Source organism: Pinus tabuliformis, chromosome 4_2, assembly GCF_031772625.1.
Source record: "Pinus tabuliformis cultivar Carrire ecotype Pingquan chromosome 4_2, CPIR1, whole genome shotgun sequence".
Classification (NCBI taxonomy): Eukaryota; Viridiplantae; Streptophyta; class Pinopsida; order Pinales; family Pinaceae; genus Pinus; species Pinus tabuliformis.
In genome coordinates, this window is record NC_142304.1 from 218663200 (window position 1) to 218685999 (window position 22800).

The 22800-nt window shown below is 39.6% G+C and overlaps 1 protein-coding gene across 1 annotated transcript in view; it reads left to right on the forward strand.

Annotated features, from left to right (window-relative positions):
- LOC149168879 (uncharacterized) overlaps nucleotides 1–19850 on the forward strand; it is a 78713-nt gene extending 58863 nt beyond the window's left edge. Inside the window, exons 3-5 of the mRNA XM_089428463.1 lie at nucleotides 18372–18689; nucleotides 18873–18988; nucleotides 19092–19850. Coding sequence (XP_089284589.1) covers nucleotides 18372–18689; nucleotides 18873–18988; nucleotides 19092–19315 — 658 coding nt within the window. The 3' untranslated portion in view covers nucleotides 19316–19850. The remainder of the gene's footprint in view (nucleotides 1–18371; nucleotides 18690–18872; nucleotides 18989–19091) is intronic.
- The last annotated feature ends 2950 nt before the right edge of the window (nucleotides 19851–22800 follow it).

Below are 22800 nucleotides of genomic sequence, written 5' to 3' on the forward strand. Positions count from 1 at the left end.
AGAGAATGGACAACTCCATATAATTCGGAGCAGAATGGAGGAGCAGAGAGGAAGAACAGGGCTATTGTTGAAGCAGTAAAGGCAATGTTGTATGATCAGGATATGCCAAAATTTCTATGGGCAGAAGCATGCACAACAACAGTATATGTCTAAAATAGGACCCCTCACAGGGCATTAGGTAAGATTACTCTGGAGAGTGTCTTCACTGGCAAGAAGCCTGAGGTGAGTCATTTTAGAATATTTGGGAGTTTGGCGTAATGCCATATATCCGAAGAAAAGAGAAAGAAGTTGGATCAAATTGTAGAAAAAGGATATCTTGTGGGATATAGAGAGAATGCTAAGGCATATAGAATCTATCTTTCGGGAAATAGGAAGATCGTAGTACTAAGGGATGTAAAGTTCATGGAGGACAAAGTTTTTAGGAAATCTCGAGAAATGCCTTTTGAAGAGCAGTCAAAAGATGATCCATTAATCCATCCACTTCGACCAGAAGAAATCAGCACCAGTATTTCTCCGAAAGACAAGAATCTAGAGGTATCACAGTAGGTGGAGTCTCAGGAGGAGGAACAAATAGATCTACCCACTACTAGTGGAAGAATGAGCCGGGAACTTTGATAGATACTACAGGATGCAGAGGATTTCATTGGAGCTCCTAGGAAGAAAAGGGAGCACAGACAACCAGATAGATACCAAGCTTTGGAGGCTCAGGTTGGAGAACCCTCTAGTTTTCAGGAGGCCATTCAACATCAAGTATGGGTAGATGCTATGGTGGAGGAATACAGTTCCATAATGGTCAATGATGTCTGGGAAGTGGTGCTTAGACCTCAGTACAGGTCCGTTGTAGGTTCAAGATGGATCTACAAGGTCAAATGTGCTACAGATGGCAGTGTGGAAAAATACAAAGCCAGGTTCGTGGCTAAGGGGTATGATCAGAAGGAAGGAATAGACTATGAAGAAACCTTCATCCCAGTAGCCAGGAATATTTCTGTTAGATCCGTGATATCCCTTGCAGCTCAGATGGGGTGGGAGATTCACCAGATGGGCGTCAAGACTGCGTTCTTGAATGGGGTGATAGAAGAAGTATACATTGAACAACCAGAGGGATTTGAGACACATGAGAAGAAATCTCATGTGTGTAGGTTGAAGAAAGCCTTGTATGGGCTTAAACAAGCGCCTAGAGCATGGTACGGTCGAATTGATGGTTACTTGCAGAAGATGGGATTCGTTAAGAGTGACGCAGATCCCAACCTCTACTATCTGATTGTAGAGAATGAGCCTCTAATTTTGGTGTTATATGTGGATGACCTTTTTCTAACTGGTTCATCCAGGCTCATCAAAGATTGCAAGGAAAACCTAGCTACAAAATTTGACATGAAGGATTTGGGACAGATGCATTATTTTCTGGGGTTGGAAGTTTGGCAGCAGAAGGGTGGAATTTTCCTTGGATAGGGAAGATATGCTACAGAGATTTTGAAAAGGTTTAGAATGCAAGATTGTAGACCTATGGCTACTCCAATGATTACCAACTGGAAGAAGATTAATGCTTCTGAAGATAAAGAAGTCGATCCCACCTTGTACAGGCAGCTCATAGGGTCCCTAATGTATCTAGTCAATACCAGGTCAAACATTTGTTACGCTGTCAACACCCTCAGTCAATTCATGGTGGAACCAAAGAGGGTGCACTAGGCAACAACCAAGCATGTTCTTAGATATGTACGAGGAACAATCGAGCATGGATTAATGTACACCCGAGGCAATGACATCAGGCTGAGTGGGTTCACTGATGCAGATTGGGCTGGAAGTTCAGTAGATTGGAAAAGTACCACTGGGTATTGTTTCAACATTGGATCAGGAATGACCTCCTGGTGTAGTAGGAAACAAAAATCCGTAGCTCTAAGCTCAGCTGAAGCTGAATATATGGCAGCTAGCACAACATCATGTGAAGCCATATGGCTTAGGAAGTTGCTTGTGAATCTACTCAGGAGAAGGATGGAAGCGACCAATATTTTGTGTGATAATCAGAGTTGCATCAAGCTCTCTGAGAATCCAGTTTTTCATGATCGGTCGAAGCACATTGACATCAGGTGTCACTTTATCAGAGACTGTGTCCAGCGAGGGGTAGTACAGTTAGAGTACGCTTCGACAGGAGAACAGATGGCAGACATTCTCACCAAGGCTCTAGGAAGAACAAAGTTTGTTTATTTAAGGGAGAAGATGGGGATGATTGAGAATCAATTTCAGTAGCAAAAGCGGATAGTGCAGGGAGTTGCAGTGCAACAATTAGCAGTGGTAGTGCTATGGGCAGTATGATGCAACATATTGAGAGGGCGCTGTAGTATAGATGTAGCAGTGACAGTGGCAGTGTCATGGGCAACAGGCCGAGCATCAGCAGCGCAGAGGACCAATGCCGTGGATCACATCTGCACTACTACTTCTACTGGGAAGTATTGCTAGAGCACATTCCTTGCTAAGAGGGAGTGTTGATTTTGGGTAGCATCGGATGTGCTCTAGCTTTGAAATTTTGTGGGGGTCTAGAACACATGAGATCTCCAAGACCCAAAAATTGTTTGGTGAAATTCCACCCAGATTGTATTTTATTAAAATAATTAATATTTTTTATGGTTCCTAAGTCTAAACTTGGGAAAATTAAAATATTAGTGGGTATTAATGAAAATATGGGTGAGAAGCTTCTAAGAGACGAGGATCAAGTCTAATTTAATCTTAGCCATTGATTAGAGATTAGATCACGGTCGTTGATATTTCAACAGGAAAAGTATAAAGGAAGACTTGAGAGTCATTTGGAGATACACTGGGAAAATACTCAGTAACCTGAGGGAAATCGATTCTCAAGGAGTAAGAATTCGATTTCAGAGGGAGAGTTGCAGGGTGAAGGAAGAGGAGGGTATCAACATTAGTCAGAGACTGAGGAGGTGACACAGTGCATCAGAAAGACAATGCAGAGGGAGAGCTCTGAGAGACAACACAGCTAGGGATGCAGTTTTCACACAATCCGCACGCAAAGATGACGCAGAGGTGACTCAGTGAAGGTTGGAGGGTCTCTGGGGTGTCAAAATTTCTCCAAAGGGAGGAGGAAAATTATCTTAGGTGTTTTCTTAGAAGTTTGTCTATGTTCTGCAAAATCATTCCTTGTAAAGAGATTGTCGTTGAAGAATAATAAATAAACCCTCATCTGCTGCATCAGTTTCCCTGCATTGGGTTTTTCCGGGGACGATTGTCCAAAAATAGCTGTGTTGATGTGCTTGTATTTCTCTGTTCTTTTCTCTATGCTATTATGTGACAACTGCAGTAGAATTTACTTTGATGTTTACTGAAGGGTTTTGTAAATAACTTCTTGTGGAAAATAAGTAGGAGAAATAAATCAGTTAATGCAGTAGAATTTCGTGTTTGGAATTTTCACAATGATAGGGTCCATGATCTGAATAAGCAGATCTACCCTCTCCCACCAAGCATCAACTAACACTGTGTCCTTCACTCGTTTAGAGGCTATTTGTTTGCCTTTCTCCAAAAAGACCAAAACTCTGAAATAACCATGGCCCCAAGAGTGGTCTTGACCTCCCTCAACCTCTTCAACATGTTGAATGAAGAGGCAAACTGTGAATCCACAATCTTCAACAATGATAGATTGTCGTACTCCTTCTAGATAGTGAAGGTATTTGTATGATTTTGTACAAAGTTACGGATATGCCGTGCAACCTCAATAATGTTACCAATCCAAAGCACATCAAAAGCAATAGATTTCAGTGCTAAGTTCAATGAATGGACAATGCAAAGTGTCCAAAACACTTGTGGATATTTAGCTTCCACAATCAGGCCAATAGCCTTGCAAACATGTGCGTTATCTGTAATGATTTGCACACAAGAATCAACACTTGCATCTTCAATAACTTTAATAAACAACTCACCCATATATTGTGCATCCTTGTATTGTCTAAGTGCATCCTTTGCTTTCAAGAAAATTGGACCATTCAAGGAAGACACCATGAAGTTGATGAGTGGGTGCCATGCTAGATATGTCCATCCATCAGAAACAATGCTAACCCGGGATGTTGGCCATGATGCTTTAATAGGCTCAAGCATTTTTTCCACCTCTTTTTTTGCATTGATCAACAATGTGGTTCTAAGCTTCTTTGACCCAGGAGGCACATACCCTAATGGAGCCCCTTCAGTTAGAGCTCGGCACATCTCAATAAATAGAGGTGAGCGCGCAACATTAAAGGATATGAAGTTTTGATAGAAAGAAAAGGCAATGGTGAGATCAAGCTCTTCCTGTTTCTCCTTTTGAAAAATCTTGTCCATTGGACAAAGTGAAATTGCCTTTCTTTTTGCTGCTTGTCCCCCAGCAGAACTCTCAAATGGGAATTTGTTGTTGCTTTTCCTCTTGAAAGGAAGGGGTTCATCATTTTTGTTTTTTTTTAAGATTTTGCAGCCACATTTGCCATACCAATATTGGACTCTCTTTCCATTTATTTCCTCTTTGGTAAAGTCACCTTTGTACAAGCTACAATTCCACAACCTGGTAAAGCCAACAAATGACCTTTCAAACGGAAATATGTGCTCGTGAAAGTAGTGTGGCAATAGTTGCATTTCCAACTCACATTGCCTCTTCCCTTCACTTGGTTGCTTGGCCCTTGCTCTCTTGTGACATATTTCCATAAGGGATATTTGTTATCTTGAGGAGGAAGTCTTCCTCAACATTCGAAGCTATTGTTGTAGCGCCGCTTGCAATAGAGGGAACACTTGCAATAGACCTTTGATGAAATTGGGAGAGGAGGGGCATCTCCAATGGGGACATTCTTCCCCTTTCTTTGCCCCTTCCTTGCTGCCCTTGATTGAGCCATGAATGTTGTTAAAAAATAAGCAAAAAATGTAAAATAAATGCACATGCAAACTGCTGTAATAAAAACGCAAAAGAATAGAGAGAAAATGCACTTACATGTTGCTTGAATCTCCTTGAAAATGCTCCCACACCCTTTGCTCCTTGCTCCCAAACACCCACAACAAATCCACAACAAACTAAACAAGTCAATGTGAAAATAGAATGGCAAAAGATGCCTTTATAACGCCGCGCGGGTTGCTAAATTCTAGATTTGACTTCGAAAATCGGGACACGATCCAGATTCGATGATGTCCTGATCGGACACGATCTGGATTCGATGATGTCCCGATCAGACACGTTCGGAATGACACAAATTCGACCAAATCGTGTTCGATTTGCTCGGTTCGGGACACGATGGGCCTGGGGGATGAATCCGGTTTCATAGTGGTAGAGTTATTTGACCTAGTTAAAGATTAGGTGGATCAACGTGTGTTTCCAAGATGTTGTTGATGATTTAGCTCTACTATTAATACCCATTGAACTGCAGATTTACTCTTGACTTAATCAAAGATCAAGATTGTAATATGGTGTGAGTTGTAGAATTTCAAATTAAGTGGTTGTTGTTAACTATTGCATCTAATTATCCCTTTTCTAAATGTTTTGTACCATATTAACAAGGTTTTGTTAATGGAGGTGCATCATTCTATATCTTATTATCACTTACTCTGTTACACCTTTTTTTAAATGAAAATTCTTTAAATTCAAAGCATTATAACTGGCCCAGAGAGGTTGGGTATTGGAAGCAGTTCTTGAGGGGGGAATCATTGAACTCAAGCACTTCATTTGGCTAAGGAGCCATGGCAGTGGGGTACTCTTCCATCATAATCACCAAAGACTTGCTCCTGCCCACCCTGCTTATTTGTATCTTTGAGAGGGAATTGAACCTTAGAGGATGGCTTGACATGCCACCTTCTTCACTGCTTAACTACGACCCCATTGACCATTCCATTATACTTTACATGGGGAATGGTAAATAAACAATGGATTGACTACTTGATCCCTCTTAACTGCCATGGTTACTTGAACATATATATCATTCTATATTGTTCCATTATTTTAGTTGTCTGTTCTCATAGTCTTGATGTTACTTTGATTTTGAGCATCACTTTTGAGGCTTGGTATTTTTCTTGTTTCATCTTTTTCGTTGAGTTGTCATTGCCATCTATACTTGCAAGTGAACTTTTAGTGATACTACAGGGTTAAGGGTATTCAAGACTATCAACTTGTAATGAAATGATTGTTTTATTCAAATGTTTGTAACGTGGTTTTGTTCATATATGTTTGGGCTTCAATTTGGAAATTTGAAACATGGTCATATTTGGCCATTTTTCCTTATTCTTCTTCATGTATTTCCTTTCCCAAAATTTGGGTAAACCTTTGTAAACTTTGTTGCCTTAGACAAGTTTAGGACCTCTAACCTATGATTTTGAAGATAATACCAGTGGTATGAAAGCTGCCTTACTATAGAAATTTCTAGGAGATGCTAGAGCAAGGTTAGTTGGGAGCGAGAGCAAGAGCAACATTTTCAAAAGCTCTCGGTTCGGGGGCGAATCGGGGAGCGAATTTTTATATAATATATATATATATATTTTTATATTTTGATGCATATATGTCAACAAAAGCATGTAGAATGATGAATTAGGTATAAAAAGCATAAAAACATAGATTGAACCATATAACATCAATCATCTAGAAGTTATAATCTTCATCAACCATGTCTACAAGCTAGTAGCATACAACATATTGAGTCTCATGATTCATCAATCTTAAAGTTTCAAGCTTTCAAAATTCAATATATAACATTTATCATCATTGAACACCAAAGTTGTACTTGTAATCCAAGTGTAATCATTACAACAAAGAATATTTAACATGAAATGTGTTGTCCTTTGAGATAACCTGAGGTCAATTGGCTATGCCAAAGCATCTAAAATGTTTTGTTGATTTTAATGGTTTGGATGACCAGTGAACTGTTAAAAAAAATAGGCGCTTTAAACTTAGAAAGATCCTTAATAAAACAAAACGCTGTTCTTTAAATACATATGGCTATTTTGATTTAAGTGGGATGGATAAGTAGAATATAGAGAAGTATAAGTGATTTAATATTCAGACTGAGTATTTAACCATTTATAAGTAGAAATCAAGAAAACAGTGTTTCCTAGATCAATAGAATATAATTAAGCTATTACAGAAATCTAATGCAATTTAAGTTCAAAGAGGAATTTACAATAACAAATAGTTCTGCAAATTAATCTCTCATTTAAATGCAACTTCACAACGGATTGAAAATGAAATTGAGATTCAATTAAATTTTCAATCGGATGACTTTAAAAGAATTAAATCATATGAAGAATACATAATGAAAAACATAATGAAAACAACTCACTGAGAGACAAGCCATATGAAGTAAATCTAGAATCTTTTATTATATAAAAAATGCTCCAGCTTAGTACAAATCTGTGTGATAACTAGTTCAAGGGTGCAACCCTTAATACTTCGATAGGCTGAACTATTTAAACAAAATTACAAAATATTACAATAAATGCTTGAGTGACATGACATTCTATTATTACTTAAAACTAACAGAAACAAAAGTAATTTGATCAAAAAGAATGAATCTGAACATCTGGCCCTGTTTTGAAGGAAAGCTGTTGCTGAGTGGCCACTATTCAGGTGCTGCGTTGGTGAAGCTGATCTGTCCTCTAATCCTGAAATTCACATAGCTTTTCCCACCGTTCTTCATCTGGGATTGCTATCTTGGTTACCTTACGATAGATTTCATCTACCTCAGTATACTGGGCAAAAGTGGGTTTTACAGTGAAAATATGTTTTATCTCATGTTGAATAAAACATATGTTGTTGATGGCTTCGTAAAACACCCTGCCTGTCATGGAACCTTTGATGTTGGAGGACTTGGCTGTATCCCTGGCAATATCCTGAAGCTTCTTCATGTAGTCTTCCCTGGTCATTAATTTATCATTGATTACAAACAGTGAAGGCAGACCCTTCTTGTTCAATGCATCAATCCTTGTGAAAAATTTGTTTATTGCTACTCAAGAGACCTATTGCTGGGTGAACAAACATCTCTGTAAATTGTTTATAGGTGTACTCTTTCTGCTCTTTCATGGCCAGAGTAGTCCAAAAGATCATTGATTGTTGGTTGCCTTTTTCATCCAGTTTTTGCAAAGAAAGGTTAATGTTGTCCCCCTGAAAGTATAGAAACTTGTAAACCAATACAGAGGCACCTCCTCAGTTGGAAATTTAACAAGTTGATGATGAATGAATTCTGCAAGAAAATGGCTGAAATTAAACACAATGGAGAGCTTAGAATCAACAGAGAAGATGGATAAAAATCCTATAATGGCCTCATCTACCCATTTATCAGAGTAGTAGCCAAGGAGGTATGAAACAACAGTGATAATCTGCTTGGCTCTCTCAGGGAAAATGGAGGAAGCATAAGGAGGATTTTCTTTAGTAATGAAGCATCTTGTGTCAAAAACAACTCAAGAGTTTGGGCTCTCTTGGCAAAGTCTAGTTTCTGGTATAGTTCAACTAATGCTTCATAGGAAAATGGGGTAGCATTCTCTATTGAGGGGGCTTGCATCATTTGATCAATGGCCTGAGGGGTTATGGTAAACAAAATTTCTCTAGTGGGAGTGACTATGGCCCTTTGGCTTGGCAAATAGGATGCATGACATTTTCTAATAAAATTTGGGGTGCTGTGGGTACGAGGAAAGATGTAGTGAGGTAAATTTGATTCCCATAGCTGGATATCATCTGATTTATCTATATACTTGTCTTCGAGCTAGCAATACATCTCGAAGAGGTCGAGTTCACAGAGTGTCTCATGGATTTTCTAATCTTGGTCAGCCATAGCAAAGTGATGAAGGTCTATAGGAGGATTGACAATTTCCTTTGGTCCTTTGTCCTTTGGAGGCATTTTGGCTGTGGCTAAGAGCAATAGTGAATGGGATTGGGAGTTTGAGAGTGGCAAAACACAGAGAAAAGTCAGGCTCTGGAGGCAAAAGCAGAAGTAATAGGCTGATAATGATTGAGTAGAGATGTCGCAGGCGATTGAAACTGTCGGAATTGAGTCCAACAATACTTGTAAGAAATCAATTAACAGTGACAAAGCTTGAATTCAGTAACCGATTCTCAAATAGAAAAGAGGTTTATATAACTAATTTGGTTTTCCATTGAAGGTGGCACGGGTCTGTTGAATTAATGACTAAGCTAATTGAATGCTTAACGGGTTAATTTTGGAGGGAATAAATGTGATTTGATGGAGTTTAACGGACAGATGAGGTGGCAGAAGGTGAATGGCGGGAACACAACAGATAGGAAAGCGGTATCGAGAGCGATGGAATCAGCTGTTCGGAGGGGAGGGGAGAGTGGTTAGTGGTTTCACTCGAGGGGGGTGCGAAACGCTGAGGAACTGACACGTAGGGGCGAGCGTGGTTTGGTATACCACCCATTTCGTACCCCCCGGTAAAGCTTGGAAAATGAGGGGGGGGCCGAAATCGTATATGGACTGTCGGATGTGGAAAGATAGGCGAAGATGGAGCGCGATGTAAGGGAAGGTTAATCGTGATGTGACGAGGCTATTTGGTGGGGTTGGGAAATGAATGATAGGGAATATATGTGATATATGAAGAATATATCGACTTAGGAGTATGGGTGAAGGGAAATATGAGTGGAAGGATAATGTTTTGGGATTTTAAAACTTAGGGATAGGGATGAATACCAAAATAATTGATATATAAACCTTTACTCTTTTGCCTTATTCTTTGCACATGAAAATATCATTTGATAATTGACTTGTGGCGCATTTAGACTAGTAGTCTGTGCATTTATGAAAGCATAAAATGAAGCCTTTGTTTTCTTTTTGCTTCCCTAGCATTTTATTTTCCTTTTGCCTTTTTTATTTAGGGCAGCTACCACCTAACATTTTATTGATATGGATGCCTATAAAACATAAAATTTTCCTAACATTTTAACTTTTCTTTCTTTTGCATCCATATCCTAGCTTAACATTTTGAATTATTTTGACTAATATGCTAACTTATCAAAACAAAATAATGTTACAACAAAATGAAATGTTATAAAATGAAATGAAATGACCAACTTTCAACTTTCACGAAGCATCATATTCATAATTCATTACCAATGAGTTATAATTGCCAACTTCAAACTTCAAACCTAAATTGTAATATATTGTTTACGAAAAATATCATAATAAATATGAAGGATTCAACAGTTATAAAAACTTCTAGAAACTAGAAAAGACAAGTAAATCTATTATCTATTGCTAATGCTTGGGCCTCGTGCTACCACGAGGAATGTCTAATTTCTGAGTCTTGTTGGAAATTCAGGATCTTTGTCATAAATATCACCCTCCAAGCATTAATATCCAGTGGTATCTTTGTCATTACCTCTGGATTTGGATAGGGATCTTTGTCATTAATATCACCCTCTAAGCATTAACATAAGATAGAAAAAACATAGCATGTCAGGTCAAGATTTTGCTTGAGTGATGGGTACATTTTTAGTAAGGTCATGATAGAGGAGTTCGACAACCAATGTCACTAACATCAAGGTACATAGAGGGATTGGTGCTCTTGATTAAATACGAGTTCCATACCTTAATACATGACAAAATCCGAAAAGACGAAATTAGAGCTCCCGCTGCTGCGCTCTCTCTCAGCTTTCCTCGGCTCTCATGGCCTCTCCGGACTACTCACCGGAGGGGGCCGATCCCCAGCATGCTTTCTCTACACTCGTCAAATCTCTGCCACCACAACGGCCTCGCCCAGCAATATCAAAGTTTGTCAAAAAGCTGGACATTCTCCAAGAAGTTAATCTACCTCCAGCCATTCCTCGCATGGCAGCCCTCTCTCTTGCAGAAAAAGGTCTCATCGGGCAGTTCACGGGCCTCTGGCCATCTCCAAAAATTGTGCAACGATGGGTTGAAAGGAATTGGTCCGACAAAATACAAGGTAAAATCTCCATCAGATTATGTGGAAAGGGGTTCTTTACCTTCCACTTTGAATCTAAAGAAGATAAGGATTTAATCTTCAGGAATGGGCCTTATTTCATGGACTCCAGAGGCCTGTACTTAAACAAATGGACCCTGGATTTTGATCCGGAACTGGATGTCCCCAACGCTGTCCCTGTCTGGGTCAGACTCCCTCATCTCCCTCTTCACTGCTGGGGAGATGATTTGGTTCGTGCAATTGGAAACGCTGTTGGTAAGTACATAGATTGCAGCGAGCCAAAGGATAATATGCAAGCATGCGCGTGTATTTGTGTGGAAGTGGATCTTGGCAAAGGCCTATTGGAAGCCATCAAGCTCAAAGTGGATGACTGGAGCCATATTCAGCAGCTTGATTACGAGCAAATACCATTCAAATGTAAGGTATGTCACGAATATGGCGACTTTCCCAATTGTTGCCCCTCTCTTGTTAATGTTGAAAATGACCCACAAGAAGAATAGTGGGAAACAGTCAAAAAAAGAAGTTGGCTCCCTCATCTAAAGCCCCTCCAGAATTTGACCCCCATGCCTCAAAGATTGCCCGCCCCTCCTCATCCTCCCCTCCCTTATCTTCCCTTCCTTCTCTCTCCCCTCCCTTGCCCCCTTCTACCTCCAATCCCTTCTCGGTTTTATCCCCCTCTGATGCTCCTCCCTTGGAGCCCTCGCTCCTTCCCCTGATTCCTTCAGCTGCCTCTGATCCTTCCCCTCCTCTGGTTATCCCCTCCCAGACTTCCCTCGAACCTCCCCTCTCCAGACTCACCAGGAGCTCATCCAAAGATCATGGAGCCTCTAGCGACTCTCTTAAGAAACCCGGCCCAGGTAGAAAATCTGCAAAGCAACATAGAGATGAGAATGCCCAAAAGGACATAGCAATGGGCACTCAAAGCCCAATTGAATCTTACATCCTAGGACAGCATGATAAAGAGAAAACACACAAGGATCAAGGGGGGCGAGCACCTCTCTGCACCCCACTTTCCCAATGATGAAAATCTTATCTTGGAATTGCAGGGGTATAGGGCACCCCTCCAAAGTTGCAGCCCTGAAAGATCTTATTTATTGTGAAAAACCAGGGATCTTTTTGTTACAGGAAACAAAGCAAAGCCTGCAGGAAATGATTAAAATCATTGAACAGAACAAGCAGTACAATGGAAGCATCAGTGAATCCAGAGGAGCTTCCGGAGGAATCGCTACAATCTGGAATCAAAACATATGGAACTTTAAATCAAAAATTATCAGCCAGCACTGGATCCAAACAGAGTTAGAAAACAGAGAAGATCAGCAGATTATAGTAATATACAACATTTATGCTCCTAATCACTTCAGGGATAAGGAGCGCTGTTGGGAGGAAATCAAAGTCAGCGTGAACACAGAGGAGAACACCAATATCATATTAGGAGGAGATCTAAATCTTGTTCTCCATGCTAATGAGAAAAGAGGAGGTATTTTCTCCCCGGATCCCTTCAGAACTCAGCTGGAAGACATTATGCATGACCACGATCTTGTCGATATCATTCCAAAAAACAGGAGATATACTTGGAGCAACCGCAGGCTAGGTACAGGCAACATTATGGAGAGATTAGACAGAATTCTAATCAACGTCATGCTTCTTTCTTCCTTCACTGTTGGGTACGCTAATATTATTCCTTGCTCAGCATCTGACCATTATCCAATTTCTCTTAATCTGGAAAAGCATTGCCCTCTCGGACCCATCCCGTTTAAGTACAGTCCCCTTTGGAATAGTATTACAACAGTTAAAGACATTGTGGAAAAATCGTGGAGGCGGCATGTTGAAGGATCTCCCAGATTCATTTGTGAATCCAAGCTGAGAAACACCAAACAGGCGATAAAAGAATGGGCGAAAATCAGTTATAAGGAGCCTGAAAGGATAAAAAAGGAGATCAAAACTACACTAAACAACGTCCAAAAGGAAATAGAAGAGCAGGGCCTCACCCAAGAGAACAAAGAGCAAGAAAGCGATCTATATTCTCAACTTTGCCGTGTAAACATAGAGGAGGAATCTAAATGGAGGATTAAATCGAGGCAACTCTGGTTGCAAGGAGGGGACCAGAATACAACATTTTTTCACAAACAGACTACAGTGCGGAGAATAAGAAATACTGTAAGCTCAATCTTGGACGCTAAAGGTAACCTTCAAATCACCCAAGAAGCCATCAGACATACCGGGACCTTCTAACTGAAACAACAGATGAAGAGGATTATGCTGACCTGCTTCAATTCCTTCCCAACAACATCAGCAAGGAAATGAATGATACCTTGAATAAGGAAATTGATGAGGAGGAGGTTAGAAGAACCATTTGGGCTCTCCAGCCGGACAAAGCACCAGGACCTGATGGCTTCCCCATTTGCTTTTATCGCGCCTTTTGGGGAATTATAAAAAGAGATCTGATCAAAATGCTCAAATGGGTCCAGAGGAAAGCCAAAATCGGTGGTTACACCAATGCCACACATTTAGCCCTCATTCCCAAAGAAAATCGACCATCATCTTTTAGTCGATTCCGACCCATCTCCCTTTGCAACTCGTCCTACAAGATTCTAACCAAAATTCTTGCTTCTCGCCTCAAATCCTTTCTCCCTTCTCTCATTTCTGAAAACCAAGGGGGTTTTTTGGCTAATAGACAAATTACAGATTTTATCCTCCTTGTCCAAGAAGCTGTTCATTCAAGCCAAACTAGGAATGAGAAAGGATTTGTCCTTAAACTTGATTTAGCCAATGCCTTTGATAGAGTAAGGCACACCTACCTCTTCGCTGTTTTAAAAAAGATGGGGTTTGATGCAGCCTTCTAAATCTCATCAAAGCATGCATCTCCGGGCCTTGGATCTCTCCTCTTGTTAATGGACGACCTGGAACTGCTTTTCAATCATCGCGGGGTCTTAGGCAAGGTTGCCCTCTTTCACCTTACCTCTTCATTCTGATGGTTGAATCCTTTAGCAAAGCGTTGGACTTAAAGCGGAGAGTTGGTCTCATTACTGGAATAAAATTTGGGAATGGTGTAAAGAACATTAATCACTCTCAATTTGCCGATGACACCCTTTTACTTGGAGGAGCTTCCACGATAATAGCCCGGCGCTTTAAGTTTCTGTTGGACAAATACATGAGGTATTCGGGTGGTCAAGTCAATCAGCGGAAAAGTTGTATATATGGATGGAACACTTCAGCACAGGTTCTGCACAACATAGCCACTATCCTTGGGGTCTCTTGCAAGTATGAATGGTCTCACTTCACTTACCTGGGCCTGCCAATAAGTGTAGGTCCCTTGAAGGCAGAAGTTTGGGACACAATTATTGACAAGATGAAGAGAAAGGTGCAGTGTTGGGGTTCCATCTGGCTCAACCCAGCTGGCCGCCTCATCCTCCTCAAATCAGGTATTTCCTCCCTGCCTCTATATCAATTTTCTCTCCTTCAAGCTCCAGCCTCTTTCCATTACAAAATGGAAGTCATCCTCCGCCAATTCCTCTGGCAAGGAGGGAAAAATGACAAAAAGAAATTCAATCTAGTAAACTAGAAGCAGGTCATCCAATCTCAAGACAGAGGTGGTCTTGGGATTAGATCCCCCAAATTTCTTAATCTCGCCTTTGGAGGCAAGATTGTCTGGAGACTTATCACTGGTCTCTCCACTTGGTGGAAACGAGTGTTGTAGGTCAAATATCTAAATTTCCCAAGGCAGCGGCTCCTTGATCAAGATATCCCTATCAAAGACCCTTCCAAAATTTGGCGTTTATGTAAAAGAGCAATTCCCCTCATGATCCAGAATATCTCCAAAGTGCCTAAAGGAGGTGCTGATATCAACATTGGATCAGATAAAATAATGGGCAGGCAGCCATTAAACAGTCAAGTTGGAGTCATTCCCATTCTCACCTATTTTAATAGTATAGGAATTCACCATCTGGACCAGATCTCTCTGTGGGATATCCATTCCAATTTATGGTTAGGATGGACATTCCCAGCCATTCCCATTAATCTCATGGCCAGTTTACAAGCTCTTCAATCCCACCTTCACGGTATAGCTCCAATTAAAAAGAATGAACCTGATGGATTTCGCTGGGACCCGTCAGGCTCAAATTATACTGTCCAATTTGCTCACCAGTACATTTGCAACAACCATCACCCCATGTCCATTTGGAACCGTTGGAAAATGGTCTGGAAATCTGAAGCTTTGCCCAAAATTAAATTCTTCCTGTGGACCCTTCTGAAAGGGAAAATACTTACTGCTAAAAACCTTTAGAAGCGGGGTATTATTGGTCCTTCATGTTGTCCTAATTGTCAAGCTACCAAAGAATCTGTGCATCATCTTTTTATTGCTTGTCCTTTTTCTAAGGCCTGCTGGAGAAGTATATCCTATAACAATCTCATTCCTTGGAGCGATCAGGACTCCATAGGAGAGGCTATTCATCAATGGAGGAAAAATTATCCTTGGCAACAAAGAAAACACAACACAGTAAAAAGGGTCTGGGACACCCTTCCTCTCACTATGTTATGGTCCATTTGGCTTGCCAGAAACCGTAAAGTGTTTAAGGACAAGGATTCAATCACTAGAAATCTATGCAACAAAGCAAGGAGTCTTGCTTTGGAAACTATTTCAGTAAAAAACTATAGAAGCATAGACATCACTGATCTCAATGTGGAAGAGCGAATTTTCATTGGCTATATACTGGACAGAAATAATAGTAATCAGATTGATATCACCACCAGCAGCAGGAAAAGTAAAATGTATTACAATTGGAAAATCCGACTCAAGGAGGAAGAATTTGCAACATGGCTTAAAAACTGCAACACTTATTATCTTTTTTTCGACGGTGCCTCGAAATCGAATCCCAGGATTGCTGGAGCAGGTGGAGTGATTTGCAATGCCCTCCAACAAGGATGCCGACCTTCTCACCAACAGGGCATGTAACAGAGCAATGGGCAGCCTACGTTGCAATAATGAGGAATCTCATCAATACCTGCCATGACACCGAACCACCTCTGTCCTTTCCAAGTCCTCAAATCAGAAAACCCTGACACATGGAACTGGTTCAAGATTCTCATGATCCATGTCCAAGACTCTATCTGCTTCGAGATCCGCCTTCTTACAGAAAATCCATCTCCCTTTTTTGCAATCACGAGACCCGCCGGATTATTTCACTTCATGACTCCAGTACCGCATTTGCTGTCTCCCTCCCGTGACTCCTCCTCTCTGCTGAATCCTCTGCGCCTCCCTTCCTTCTTATTTGCTCTCCTCCCTTCCCTTTCTCATTCTGTTCTCAGGTTTGAGGTCCCGTTCTTTTTCTCTGGTTCCAGAGCCTCCCTCCCGCTATTTTATTCTTCTGCCGATCTCAGTAGACTCGGCCTCCCTCTACTCTGTCCACTCACAGGCGCAGCACATCTGCCTTGGTTCCTGGATCCCTTCTCAATAGCTTCATCTCATCTCATGGCATGAAATGAGGATTGTCTTCACTGTTCAGATCTCCAAGCGGAGCTGGAGCAGGTCCGAGCCCATCTAAAGGCTTTGGAAGATAAAACCGACAGTCAACATCGTATTGTTAATGAGAAATATGTAGCCGACATTAACTTGCTCTACCATAGAATCTCTTCTCTGCATGAACAGTTCAACCAGCTCTCCAACAGGTGTAGTCATGCGGAAGAATCCATCGACATTTTGAAATACATGATGGAAAAGAAAAACGCAGTTCCAACAAGTTCGTCAAGCATGAAGCAAGTCGGCGCCGATGACAATCCTGAAGAGTCCACTGCTCGGCACATCAGCCACATTAATATAGATTGATTATGCTTTGTAAATGCTGTTATCTATTACTGCAGTTTGTTAGGATTTACCTTTGGTCTTTGGTTTTTAAAAGCCCAAAAGGCAGGATCAAGGAGGAATTTTGTTTAAACTGTAACTCCTCCTTTCCTAGCTCTTCTTGGCATCTCAGCATGTATTTTAGGAGCAGAGTCTCCCTTTCTTTTTTGGAAAATATAATACAGCAACCGATTTTGTTAAAAAAAAAAAAAATACATGACAAAATCCATTGGAAACATTGCATTCCCACAAATCTTGAAAAACTGATAAGCTTATTGGATTTTGAATGAGATCTAAAATTCTACTTTCTCCATATGAAATCTAATGAGGTCAGAACCACTCTCAAACATCCCGAATCATTTCATGGTAATGTTAAAAATTTAAGTAAAACGATGTCTTCATTTTCATCCTTTTACTTTAAGAATTTAACGTTACCATGAATCGCATATCAATACTAGGGCCATAGGCTTGATCATTAGGCTGCCCCCACTCAAAAACTATTTGTTTCTTTGAAAAAAATTGCATTTGGAATGTTACTGCAAAAGAAATTGCAAAAAAGGCTAGGGAGCGAAAAATTTGATCTCGAAGGAAGCGCACTTTGGGAGTGGGTTCGGGGGGGGTGGGAGCCGCTCACCCGCAACCCTGTGCTAGAGTGCTGTTGTGGTGCATCTGTTGTTAAGGCAGCCATCTGAGAAGGATTATCATAGTCTTCATCTTGCTTTTACTGAATTTGTGGCTATCCTTGCAATCTATGTTGCAGGAAACGCCCCCCAAGGTGGCGTATCCATACCCGAAAGTCCATGAAACGCTGAAACGCGGCTGAAACACCTTGGCGGCGTTTCAGGAAACGCCACCGAAATGGCGCTGAAATGTTTCGGGGGCGTTTCGGTCCAAATCTGCCCCATTTCCACCTAATTTTGCCTTGTTTCCGTGACTTTTTTTTTTTTTTGTGAGCTCACTCAAGCACCCAAGAAGGTTCTGGGGCCCTTCTATGGCCAAAATAAATTTAATATAACACTCTATTTTATCTCTAACCAATCCACACTCTAGTTCTGCTAAAAAAATGACTTGTTCTATTTTTGTTAATGAAGATGAAGATTAGGATTATAAGATATGTAATTGCATTTGTCATTAGCTCATGTTATATTTCATTTCCAGCATATATAGCCATGTATAAAGGTTGATTTTGGATGTAAAGCCTCGTGTATAAAGGCTGATTTTCGAATCTTGGATGTACAACCTCATTTATAAAGGATAATTTTGGATTTTGAATCATGTAATCATCTAAATGTCATTTGTGTCTCATTCATTTTTTTCTTGCAAGATGCATTATTAACTTATTTGTAAAAAAAATACGTATCTATATATATATATATATATAGGACGTTTCGCCTGACGTTTCCATTTTTGGGGGCTCATGTTTCCAGCCGTACCCGTTTCGGAAACTTATAGACGTTTCGGCATTTCGTGCAACTTAGCTTGCAATTAATTTTGAAGGGGAATGGAAGAAGATTCTGATGTTTGTTACTGCAGTTTTTAGTCAACATGGAAATTTCTCAATGGGATGACTTTTACATGCTTTCAAAGATCTCCAATATACCTGAATTACTTTTTCCTGAATTTATCGCTTTGTTTCTTTCTTCAGTGGTACAACTGCCCCAGGTTCAGACAATGCTAGATCAGATGGATCCAATACTCAATCAGACACTGGAAGAGGATCACCTGCAGAAGCTCGTGAGGATCTTGGTCCTGCAGGGTTACGTCAGCGTCATGGAGCTCCTGCAGGTGATGCACAGGGACAGAGACCTGACCACCAAAGGCAGGTAGTTAGAAGGTTCCAAGTGGGATTCCAGCTGGACTTGCTGCTGATATTGAAACTTGCAGTAGTGGTATTTGTGTTCAACCAAGATGGACCCAAAGAAAGACTGTTTCTTCTGCTGTTCCTTGCAACTTTGGTTTATCTGTAAGTAGCATCTACAATGACAAAATTAAACCTTCACATATTATCATCTGTCAGCACAATACTATTTGTTGGGATGCTGTCCATTTTAAAGAATGGTATTTCATTAACTAAGACTTGAGCTTTTACTATTTAGCCATTCTTCATCAAAATTCATAGTTAAAGATGTTTGTTTGAGGATTATAGGTATCAAACTGGAGCACTAGCCCCTCTTTTACAGTGGCTTTCACGTAGTGCTCAACGAGCTGGGCTACCCCATCAGGCTCCTGCTCGAGCTGTTCAACCACATGTTGCAAGACCTGGTATGCCTCGAGGAGCAATTTTGTGACAGTGGCATTTTAGTTTAGTATTTGTGTTACCTTTGTTTATATGCAATGTTCTTTAATGCTTGTATGCTTTTTGCAGAGGGGCCTCAAGAGGTTGGAAATGGCCCAAATGTGCCAAATGTTGAAAGGCAGGATCCTCAGCCTGCAGCTATGGAACAGGTTCCAAATGGTCCTGATGGAGCAAGAGTCAATGAGAGAGTTGATCCACAGGGACTGAACTGGTGGGGTTTTGTGAAGGAGGTTCAGATGCTCGTTGTTGGCTTTGTGACATCTCTTTTGCCAGGCTTCCATCATGCTGACTAGATCAGCTTCATTTCAAGGCCATTCATGGTAAAGGAATTGAACAACAACTATGGTGCTAGTTTTCTAGTCTTCACTCATTTTGAAAATATTGGATTCCCAAGACTAACGATATCAATATTAGTCACTTTTCAAGGATAGTTTCAAGGTGGAACAGAGAGCATGCTTGATTTAGGTGTCCCTGTACTAACCATTCATTAGCTTCCAGATCAGTTAAAACCTTGTCCTACGGTGTTAAAATAGCAAGGTACACCAGTGTCTCATAACTGGCATTTCAAATCATTGTGATGCAAGAGGCTTTGATCACGATTTTGAAGACTTCTTTAGAAGTCAGCTCTTCCAGTCTTTTTTTTTTTTAAATACAGTTTACTGTTACCTGATCTAAATTGCTGTAATATCCGATGAAATCTCTTTTGTTTCCATTGCATGAGAAACATAGGATACAAAAAATGTCACAGGACTTGTTCAAGTGACAGCAAAGATGCTTTACAGATATATAGACACCTGTCAACAATAAAGGAAATCAAATTGAATGCTAGTTAGTTGAAGGTGCAAAAAGGCTTCTTTCTTACTTGGAATAAAACTTCTAGAATACTAATTTAAGAAGAGGAACCATAAAAAAAAACTGTAGTAATCCTCCCAGTGTGTTGCCTGGTTGTGTGGGCGACTTCAAACATGTGTCAGTCTGTCTGAATTTTTCGTTCATATTTGTCTGGTCAGTAAAATACCTAACTCCAGGAAAAACTTGCATAGCATGTGCACTGCCTTTTCAAAGCTATGTAGGTTTCCATGAACTTGAAGGTGTAGCATGGTGGACTACCATATCATCTACGTATTAATCCAGTCTGTAAGTTTTAGTTGAATCAATAGTGGAATTAGCATGAAAAGCATCATCAACCTTGGATACTTACGTTTGGATTTAAGAGATAGTGATAAGTTTTGTTACTCTGCTGTTATATTTTTGCCAAAGCCAATATAAGATTTTATAGATATGGAAAGAACTTTTCAAATGGTAATTTTTGGTTGGCGTTTGTCATGGTAGCAGCATATAAGGCAATGGCTAACAACTTGCTGAACTTTATGTTTTAACTTTTTTTCGATCAAATCAAATTTTAACATACCCTCCATTTTATTTCTAATTTTAAATTTTAATCACAAGTTTAATTATCTTTTGCATAAGAGTTATTCAAGTTGACATGTTGGATTTACAGAATGGATGGAAAAAGTGATTTAAGAGTAAAAGTGATTTGTGCAGATTCCCTTTTCTGCGGTGGGAAACAATTTAACTTCTTTTAAAAAATACAGTTTCCTGTAGAATAATAAGACATGACATTCATTTGATAAGTGTGACTAGTTAAATGAAAAATATAGTTTTTTCTTGAGGTCTTATGGGAAATGAGATATCCATACTTTCTTGATATTTCTTGCACCTTTAAGCAAACAAATTTCTAGAAATTTTGTGCCCCACATACAGTGGATTACAGTGGATGAAAAAATGAATAGAAGGGTAAGAAAAATGATCTGCCCAGATTCCGTAGTAGGATAAGATGGCAAACAATCTCTTTCTTCCTAAAGAATATAGTTTTCCCTAAAAGAATAGACCATGACATTCATTTGACAAGTGCAACTTGGGAAATATAGCTTTTTCTTGAGGCCTTATGGGAAATGGGATTTACATATTTTGTGTTTTCTTGGTAATTCTTGCACCCTATTTTAGCAAACAAATTTTCTAGATTTTTTTTGGTCATGTTGATTTCTTTTCACTTATCCACTCCATGCTATTCATGTACTAGTTTTTGCTTTGGTAATTAGTTTGTGTCCATTATGTTCATTAAAATCCAACCCTTCAACAAATTTACTACCCAAATATTGGGCCAAAAGATGACTTAGTTTGTGTCCATTATGTTTATTAAAATCCAACCCTTAAACAAATTTACTACCCAAATACTGGGCCAAAAGATGACTAGTCCAACCAATATTGTAATTCCCTTTTATAATTTGATGGTTTTGTGCCTTACTGCATGCTGCTCTTCATGGGCACCATGTGAAATGAATTTAGGATGGTTTGGGGAATTTGGAAAAAAATTAAGACAAATGAGATTTTGTTAAGAGTGTAGCAGATAATCACATGGCTTAGAAGCTAAAAGTGAACAGTGACTGATGCTTACAACTCTATTCCTAATTGCTGGATGAAGATGCAGGATACGTCTTTACATTGGTAGGATTATTTTGCATAAATTATTTTGGATGGTTCAAGTGAAGGACTGAGAACTATCAGAATTACGTTTTGCATCTTTAAGGAGTAGAGAAATAAGTGTACTGACTTCATAGCCTAAGTTGTAAAATGCGCTACTTGCCCACTAAGGTTAACCGATAACTATTTGAGATGCAAGGGTTTAATGAAGGCATTGAGTTTGTTATTAAGGTTTTGTGAAACCTATAGTGCTTTGTTTTAAATGATGGCACATTCCATTTACATTGAGATCAATAGTAGTGTAGTGAAATCTCATAACCATATCCAGCAGTGAATCACTTTTAAAAGTGACTCAATATGGTGTGCATCTAAGTCCAGACTCCACATGTGTGCACAGACACACATATGAGCAGGTTATTGTCACTCCCAACACCCTGGAAGGTCGAAACTCTTACCCCAAAGGCTCATAACCAACACTAGTAAATCGCTTTGAAAGTGTTTATTTCTACATGTTAAAACAGGTTGAATATTAAAAATTTAATTATATTGATTTAATGATGAATTTGAAGGGGCATTAAGTTTGTTGTAAAGGGTTTGCTGGACTTACAAGCCTTTCCATTAGCAAATATCGATTAAATTGTGATCAATAAGGAGTAACTGTTTTGCAAGGGTATATGAAATCATGCATTTTCATAAATATTATTGGTTAAGTTCGGAAAGATTGGGATAGGGTGTTAATATTTGGTCAATTAGACTTATATAAAGTTTTGTTTCCAATAAAGAATCTAAAGGTTTTCAAGTGTTACTAGGGACAAGTCTTAACCTTGATTTTGGTCAAAGAGTTGTCCTGAAAATGTGGAATATATGCAATTGTCCTTTGTGCCCCTTTACAGTGCCCTAGCTAATTTTCAACCATCCATTTGTTAGTGAGCTTGATTGTTCATTTATTTTAATAATGGGTGTTTTAGTTATGATCACCGCAAAGGAGATTAAATGTCGCAATTCCTGTAGTTGTTTAATTTTTTTTTATTGATTGTTCATTTATTTTAATAATGGGTGTTTTAGTTATGATCACCGCAAAGGAGATTAAATGTCGCAATTCCTTTAGTTGTTTGAAATCTTTTTATTGGTTATGACGAGGTAGTTTGGGTTTGAACTCTTAGTTGCAATGCTTAGGGATGGAGCCCTTAGTTTTGGGTTGAGGTGTTTTTTCCACTAATGTCGCAGAAAGTGGAGGAGAATACTAATTTAGGTTTTGGTATATGCTAGGAAGTGTGTCAATCTTATTTGAATG